This window comes from Cicer arietinum, chromosome 7 (genome assembly GCF_000331145.2).
Source record: "Cicer arietinum cultivar CDC Frontier isolate Library 1 chromosome 7, Cicar.CDCFrontier_v2.0, whole genome shotgun sequence".
In the NCBI taxonomy this organism is placed as follows: Eukaryota; Viridiplantae; Streptophyta; class Magnoliopsida; order Fabales; family Fabaceae; genus Cicer; species Cicer arietinum.
In genome coordinates this window covers 35,956,545-35,965,912 of record NC_021166.2, presented here as the reverse complement: position 1 = coordinate 35,965,912, position 9,368 = coordinate 35,956,545, and the positions used below count along the sequence as shown (strand labels likewise).

The window sequence follows — 9,368 nt, the reverse complement described above, 5'->3', positions numbered from 1 at the left end:
GTAGCTGACAAAATAGCTAATAAGCCTACAAGATTTGCTAACAATGCCTCGCTAGGTTTGTTTAAGTCTAAATAGGAATGGCACTAGGTTAACTATTATTATTACTATTTTTATTTGGTTTTAAAGGAAAAACAAAAAAAATCTTAATATTATTAATAGTTTAAATAAATTAATAAAGCAAACACGAAAAAAATTATCAATTATATCAAACACACATATAATAATAATGTATTATTATATTTCTAAAATATAATAATAAGATTTTGAGGTGTTACAACCTTCATCCCATATACTCCCTTTTTATGAATCTGACTACCACATTTTGGTTATATTGGCATACGAAGCGGCCTCTACCCATTTGGTAAAGTAATCAATTGCCACCAAGATGAAGCGATGCCCATTTGATCTATTCGGTTCGATCATTCTGATTACGTCTATGCCCCACATTGAGAACGCCCAGGGCGCTGAAAGGGTGTTCTTGTGCATTTGTGGGGCGTGGATATTATCAGCACATATTTGACACTTATGGCAACTTTACATAATTAAAACAATCTTTTTCTAGGGTGAGCCAGTAATACCCGACTCAAAGAATCTTTCTAGACATGGCGTGTCCGTTCATATGGATCCCATAAGAGCCATCATGGATATCTTGTAGAAATTCTTTCACCTCATTGACATCAACGCATTTGAGGAGTATCATATCATGATTTATCTTATACAAAATATTTGCGTTCACGAAAAGGCTCGCAGTTAATCGTCTTAGAGTTCTTTTCTCATTCTCCGATATTCTGGGAGAGTATTCTCTATTTATAAGATATTGTTTGATGTCGTGATACCACAGTTTCCCGTCGATTTCCTCTTCCATTACGTGGCAGTAGGTAGGATGATCTCGACTCTCCATTTTAATGGATGGGATTTCATCGTTTCGACTTATTTGGAACATCGAGGATAAAGTATCCAAAGTATCATCCAATTGATTGTTTTCTCGAGGGACACGGTGAAAGGTGATTTTGTCAAATTGTGAAGACAATTCCTTTATGAAGGTAAAATAAGGTATTAACTTCTTATATCGACTTTCCCATTCTTTGTTAAGTTGATTAATTACTAAGGCCGAATCTCCATGTACTTCCAGTACTTTTGTTTTTGATCCTAAAGCAGCCAAAATTCCCTTGGCCCAAGCTTTATATTATGTCATATTATTGGTACAATCAAAACACAAACGTGTTGTTATAGGTATGAACTATTTTTTGGAAGATATTAAGACAACCCCAATCCCATACCCCATTATGTTTGAGGCCCCATCGAACAACAGGGTTCATTTTCCATTATTGCACTCTTTAAACCAAACCAGGATACTTTCGTAAGAGAATTCACATTTGATTGACTGATAATCATCCACAGGTTGATTAGCTAGATAATCTGCCACGACACTCCCTTTGATGGTTTTCTAAGTAACATAGGTAATATCATATTTTGATAACACCACTTGTCAGCGAGTAATTCGCCATGTGAGAGAAAACTTTTCAAAAATGTACTTGATTGGATCTGTCATGGATATCAAGCAAGTCGTATGCCAAATCATGTATTGCCTTAAGCGATGGGCCACCTAGCCTAAGACACAACAAGTACATTCTAACATTGTATATCCCATTTCAACATCTGTAAATTTTTTACTCAAATAGTAAATGGCATGCTCTTTTCTCCTATTTCATCGTGTTACCCCAACATGCATCCCATGGACCCATCGAAGACTGTAAGATACATAATCAAGGGTCGACCCATAGTTGGGGAACTAGAATTGGAGGCTTCTGCGGATGCTGTTGGATTTTCTCAAATGTGTTTTGGTATTCTTCGTTCCACACAATTGTTTGATGTTTCCGTAAAAGTTTAAAGATCAGTTCACAAGTGGCAGTTAGTGGCGATACAAATATGGAAATATAATATAGTTTCCCAAAAAAACTGCGAACTTTTCTTTATGTACTTGGGGGAGGCATTTCTAAAATGGCCTGAACCTTATCGGGGTCGACCTCTATTCCTTTATGACTAACCATAAATCCCAATAATTTTCTCGACCTTATGCCGAAAGTGCACTTAGAGGAATTAAGCTTTAGCTTAAACTTTCTAAGTATTTCGAAGAGTTTCTTTAGATCAATAACATGTTTTTCTTCTGTTTGTGACATAGCAATCATGTCACCTACATTAACTTTTACCTTTTTATGTATCATGTCATGGAACATGGCTACCATCACTCTTTGGTAGGTCACCCCTGCATTGTTCAGACCAATAGGCATTACTTTGTAACAAAATGTTCCCCAAGGAGTGATGAAAGTCATTTTTTCCATATCTTCGACTGCCACCTTAATTCGATTATACCCAAAGAAAACATTCATAAAAGAGAAGAGCGAATTGCAGGCCACATTGTCAACCAGAATATCAATGTGAGGTAACGAGAAATCATCTTGGGTTTTAAATGAGATGGTGCGGGTTAGTCATCTTGACTCTAAATTATAGTATGCTAGTCAGTAGTCCCAACTTTAAATTTATACACTATTGAAAATATGAAATATCATGAATGCATTTGATGAATGAACATTTTTCTTCATTTTCATATTTTTTTTTTTCAATTTTTTAAATCAACTTTTTAACAATTTTTTTTATTTCTTTCACCTTCTTACGAACATGATCCCTAGGTTCATGGATGAAAAATATGCACAACTTCGAAAAAATAGTGGTGATTGTCCTTTTGATCTTTAAAGAGACTTTTGTTACATCTTCGACTTGATCTCTAATTGCCATTGCCTTATGTTAAAGACATTATACTAGTTTTGGCCTCTTGACATTCACATATCTTGTGCCCCAACACATGATTATCATAAAAAATGCATTTTGACAAAAAGACTCATAACTCAATAAATTAGTTTAGACGATGATATTTATTGAGTAAATATATGGTACAAAAAAGAACGATCCATAAGAAGAGAAGAAGATAAGGTGATCTCATATGGGTAAATGACCCAACTTATTAGTAGTTTTTCATAAAAGAAGTGTTCTAATAACTCATACCATAATTTCAATTGCGTTATTAACCCATTTTGGAGGATATGATTTTCCCCAATTTATCTTCACAACCTTTTGGAATATATTACTTCGACTTTGATATGTGTAAGCGATATTATTTGCTTATTTTCTTTTATTCTCAAGCTAGTGAACTTCTTCATTTTTTGTATGGCCTTACTAGCCTAGGTCTCCCTTTTGGGTTTTTTTATCTAACATGTCTTCCTTCATTTTCGCCTAGATCGCCCCTTCGAGTTTTTGACCTAACAGGTCTTTATTCAACTTTTTATCCTAACATTTTCCTAGGTTGTTCTTTTGGAATTTTAGCCTAGTGGGTCTTTACTTATTTTTGTATACTAATTTTGTCCAGGTTGCCCTTTCAGTTTTCAACCTAGTGGGTATTTATTAATATTTTTTGTATCCTAATTTTTGTTTAGGTCACCCTTTCAGGTTTTCAACCTAGCGGGTATTTATTATTGTTATTATTATTATTATTATTATTATTATTATTATTATTATTATTATGATTATTATTATTATTATTATTATTATTATTATTTTGAACCCTAATTTTTGTCTAGGTTGTCCTTTCAGGTTTTCAACCTTGTGGATATTTATTATTATTTTATTTATTTATACCCTAATTTTTGCCTAGGTCGTCCTTTTGGATTTTCAACCTAACATGTCTTCATTTAGATGTAATACCTTTTGAAGCATCAATGTGTGCAAGTAGTGCTAAGTCTTCTTAATTTTATGGGTTTTATTTGAAATTTTTGATAATTTTTTTGAATTTTTGCAAAAAATAAGGATAATATTGTTGACATTTTAAAACATAAAAGATCAAATTGTTACTTAAAATTAAAATAAAGGACCAAATTGAGAAGAAAAAAAAGATAAATGACTAAAACGTTAACTGAAATTAAGTTAAGGGTGTATAGGTGGTATTTAGCCTAAATTTTATTATTGGAAAAAGTGTGAATCAATAGTGTGCGAAGAGATGCTATCAGCTTATAATTACTCATCCTTCAATTATTGTGTTAAAGTAAAGTCATTTTTTGCTTTTGTTGATAAGAAGATAAAAAGTAGTGGTTTTGGAGAAATGCAACATTTTATAGCGAAAAAATAAAGATAAGGTTGGTTCGAGATAAATGTTTACAGTGGAACACATCAACTCTAGTCTGTGATGTCTTTCAATTATATATTTTTTTTTATTAAAAGATGTCTTCTAATTAATTACGTTGTTAGCTAATTTTCTATCTAAAGATGAAGTTTAAAGATGTACATTATCTTGTAAGTTACTGTTAATGTTCAATTTTATAACAAATAGACTGTTCAATTTTATAAGAGATAGACAATTCATCTCTAGTGCAAAGTGCAAACCCTCTCTCTCACATGTGAATTACTATTCACTAAACTAACATTCATAATTGTAAAATACATGTTTTTGATGAAGACAAAGACAAAGGAAAGTGATCAAGTTGCAAGCTCAAAAAGAAGTCAAACATCAAAGACAACTATGGTCAAATATGCTAGAAGTTTTATAATGTAAAGGTACATGATGCAATCTAATATTCGTATATTTCAAATGCACATGAGAACCTTTCATTTTAGCATATGCATCAAAAGGATTTTCAAAAAGTAAAAATATATAAATAATGTTTGAAAATAATATTTTTGACAAAATACATAAGTGTATTCGAATACAGCATCCCGTATTCGAATACAAAGCAAGTCAGAAGCAAAAATCTCAAAGATGTATTCGACTACGACTATGTGTAGTCGAATACACATCAAGTCAGTGGCCAAAATCCTCATATTTGTATTCGACTACAACCTTCTGTAGTCGAATATAAAGTAAGTCAGTGGCAAACTTTCACTAATCTGTATTCGACTACACACATGTGTATTCGAATACAATGTGTAATTTTTGAATATTTTTGAACGTTACAAAGAGGTGTATTCGAATACACACATCCTGTATTCGAATACAACTAGAAGCAATACAATTTTTCAGATCTGGAATGGCTCCAAATCATTGTATTCTTTCATCAAACCTCTTGGGTCAATGGCCACGAATCTGAAGAGATGTTTATGGAGTATAAATACCTCATAACTTCAGATCAAACAATAACCAATCCTACAACAAAATCTTGAACAAACTTTCTAAAATGTTTTGATTTATTCAAAGTTTCACTTTTATATTTCAAGTACAGATTTTACATTTTCATATCATTGAGAAAAGTTCTCTAGTGTACTTGAAATTATATTGGATTGTTATCATTGTACATCACCTATTATATCATATTGATCTAAGTCAAAATACATATTGCTAAACCATTCAAGTATTGTAAATTAAAGAAAGTGGTGTACTTTCTTCAAGTGTTGTAAATTGAGGAAAGTGGTGTTCTTTCTTCAAGTTTTGTAAACTAAGATAGTGGTGTGCTATCTTAGGGTAATTGTTAGGAGTTTGTAAGAAAGGTCCTAGGGTGGGACTTGTACTTATTCTAACAATAGTGAAAAATCTCTTGTGGTGTGCAAGAGGACTGGATGTACCCTTGGTGATAAGGGGAACCAGGATAATATCTTTGTGTTGTTTATTTTTCTGCCATTTATCTTTTCCATACACTATCTTAAATCAGAAAAATCAAACACTAAATCTCTAAAAACAAGAAAATTTCTAAACACTTAATTCACTCCCATTCTTAGGCGCACTTCTGTACTTACAATAATGATTTGCTTTAAAATAGAAAAAAAGTTGTGTTGATGATCATATACTATTCATTATGGTTGTGGTGGAGTACTACAATTACTGCTTCTAGTATTCATGTTAATGCACAAAGTGATAGTTTGAAGGTAGGTCATACAATGAATACAAGTTATATTCAAAATAATAAAAGTATTTTCTAAGTTTTACGTTTTTAGATAATGAAGAGGATGATGATGATTATTTGGTTATAGGTTCTACATATGGTGGGGAAATAGTGTGGAAGACATATACTGGTAAATATGCTAGTGGTTTTTCATTAAATTACTCTGGTGTGTTCAAAATAGATTTTCAAAACGGAGAAAAATCAATAATCATTTACTCTTCACCTCAACCAATTAATAACATTGTTGTGACCTTGTTAGACACAAACAATTTTGTTTTGTTTGGTCAGTTATACCACCTCGTCTTTGTGTTGTTGAAGAGAGTCCAATTCATAGTAAGTGGTAGCTAGCATACGATGTACATCACCAAAAGTCATTTTTTTCTTCCATATTTTGAAAGCATTTTTCATGAGCTTCAACTTTTTGAGAAACCACCAAATTAAATTTGCATATTATGAGGGGGAGCACGGGGAGCTTTGCAGAAATGCTTTATTTAAAACAAAAAATTGTTCATGAAAATGGATATTTGTAATCATCAAAAAAAGGATATTGTTGGAACCAAGTTGATTTGAAGAACCAAAACCCTACTTGTTTTGAAGATAACAAAATTTGTTTGTGGGAACAAATTAATGCACTAATGCTTCAATTAAGTGTGCAGTTCCTAGAGCAAGTGAATTTGTAGAATATTATGCTATATATCCTTTGGTGATCGGCAATATCCTCAACTGATCGGACAAAGGAAACCAAGACAACGCTTTTGCTCTACATTCTAAGTCTGGTGACGTGCGCATCTAGTGGTGTCTCTATTGTTGCAAGCTTCGGTTGACTCTGATAATGCAAGCAAGCTTTAGTTGACTCTGGTGATGCAAATGATGCTTTGTTTTAGTTTCCTCTGTTGGATGCAACCATGTTTTATTTCGATTGCCTCTGCCTCTAATAAGCGTGACAAGTAAGTGATTGCCTCTGCCTCCGACAATCACACCAGGTGTTTGAATCGCCGGACTCTGATCTAATATGTTATCTTCGGAGTAAGTCAACACTCTAAAGAAAAGTAAATGCTATGAAGAAGTCAATGCTATGAACAAGTCATATGCTAATGTAAGACCCATAATTTTAAAGTACCATTTATGTATTTTTGGTGTATTTTGGATTTTGGCTCGGAGGCTTTTAAGCCAAAGTAATAATATTTTGGGGTTTGATAATCAAAAAGATATTTCAATGCCGATTAAGATTTCTCGTCGATAAATAAATTGAAATTAACTGCGGTGAATACTTTACGATTAATTTTATGCGTTTCGAGCGAAACGGTAATTTAACAAATATCTAGATATTTTGAGATATTTGTTAAGTTATATTTATTATATATATATGTTTGCTTGGAGGGAAAAAGAAAGGAAAACTAGAAGGAAGGAAAAGGAAAAGAAAATAGTATAAAAGGGAAAGAAGGAAAAAGGAAGAAAGGAAAAACAAAGGAAAGAAAAAGAAAGGAAGGAAAATCTAAAATTTTCCATCTCCTTCCTCAGATCAGCCGTTTTTCGTTTTCGTTGCTTCCTTTTCTTCAAAGCTAGTGACCCAAGGTTGGGTGAGAGTTAGATCAAGGTTTTCGCAACTCCACTCTTCCTCTTTGATTCGAAAACGAAGAAAAACGGTTTTTGAGATCCAAACACAAACCCCTCTGTTTCTTCTAGATCCAAACCTCATTTCTCGAAGAGATAGAAGGGAAAGTTGCTCACCACCACGCTACGGTGCTAGTGAACTAATTTGGAAGCGGCGTTGCGAGCGGAGATTTTACCGGAATTACTCGCGGTACCGGAAACGCACGTTAAAGCTAACGTTGAGGTAAGGGCTCCTTCCAAACTTCTAGTTTGCATTAGGGACTTATCTGTGGTTGTGTGGGAAGGAATTTGTTAGGGTTAAATGTATCGATTTGGGGAAAAACGAAACTAGTGCGTTATGGGTAAAACCTTAGAGTTAGGTTTTGTTTATAATGATGAATGTTACGTGGTAAATGAAATTGAATGTCATTGTGTATGATTATGAGTAAAAGAAATTTGATGTATCTGGGTGTTATGTTGTGTTCGTCGTATTTGGCGTGTCCATACTCGATGTTTGTTAATCGGTGTGTTTGTTGTGAAATATGGTTTGAATGTGAGAATATGGTTGAGTTTGTTCTGTGGATTTTGAAAACCGTGCAGACCCGTGATAGGTGGCACCTCGATAAACGGTACGGGCCCGTGATAGGCAGTACGTTTATGGTTTTCGCTTTTTTGTAAATTGTGCAGACCCGTGATAGGTGGCACCTTGGTAAATAGTACTTTGGCCTGTGATAGGCGGTACATTTACAATTTACGTTATTTTAGTAAGCCGTGCAGACCCGTGATAGGTGTAATGTTGTTTTGAAAATCGTTTAAGTTAACTGGGCGTTAAGAATGGGGAATCTCTTAATGTCTTGGTTACTTAATGTTTGTTGTGAAAGTCGTTTAAGTTAAATGGGTATTAAAAATGAGGAATCTTTAAATATCTGCATTTGCTTAACGTCTGTTGTGAATGAAGTCGGTATATGTGCATGCATTTTCATCCTTTTTGTAAATCGTGCAGACCCGTGATAGGTGGCACCTTGATAAATAGTACTTTGGCCTGTGATAGGCGGTACATTTACAATTTACGTTATTTTAGTAAGCCGTGCAGACCCGTGATAGGTGGCACCTTGGTAATCAGTACTTTGGCCTGCGATAGGCGGTACAATTATGATTTACGGCCCTTCGAGGAGGGTTTTGGTTTGGAATTCCGAGTCCATGCATTTTGGCATATACGCATTGCATTAGGGTGCTTGGCACGCGAGTCGTGGTTGATTTGAGTTTTATGATTAAGTGATTTGAATTTGAGTCGTTGTGGTAATTGCGTTGAAAATGCTAAGTGTTATGTGTTGATTGTTGTGTGTAAGTATGATGGTTATCGAGATCCCAATTGTCGTGGTAATTGCGTTGAAAATGCTAAGTGTTATGTGTTGATTGTTGTGTGTAAGTATGATGGTTATCGAGATCCCAATTGTCGTGGTAATTGCGTTGAAAATGCTAAGTGTTATGTGTTGATTGTTGTGTGTAAGTATGATGGTTATCGAGATCCCAATTGTCGTGGTAATTGCGTTGAAAATGCTAAGTGTTATGTGTTGATTGTTGTGTGTAAGTATGATGGTTATCGAGATCCCAATTGTCGTGGTAATTGCGTTGAAAATGCTAAGTGTTATGTGTTGATTGTTGTGTGTAAGTCTGATGGTTATCGGGATCCCAATTGCCGTGGTAATCGTGTAGGAATTGCTAAGTATTAGGTTGTGAACTTGATTAGGAATGACTTGAGTAAATGCATGAATTTTTGGAAAAACGATCAGGGAAATCGATTTCCCAATCGATTGGATGAGTTGTAGGAAGTTCACTATTTTAACCTAA

The 9,368-nt window shown here is 33.9% G+C and overlaps 1 protein-coding gene across 1 annotated transcript; it reads right to left on the bottom strand.

Moving 5' to 3' along the window:
• Positions 1-583: 583 nt before the first annotated feature.
• Positions 584-1,782, bottom strand: LOC140918767 (uncharacterized). The gene is made up of 4 exons (XM_073363563.1): positions 1,721-1,782; positions 1,536-1,611; positions 1,357-1,447; positions 584-1,179 (listed from the first exon to the last, which is right to left on the bottom strand). Exons 1-4 carry the CDS (start codon positions 1,780-1,782, stop codon positions 584-586), a joined length of 825 nt encoding a protein of 274 aa, XP_073219664.1.
• Positions 1,783-9,368: the final 7,586 nt, after the last annotated feature.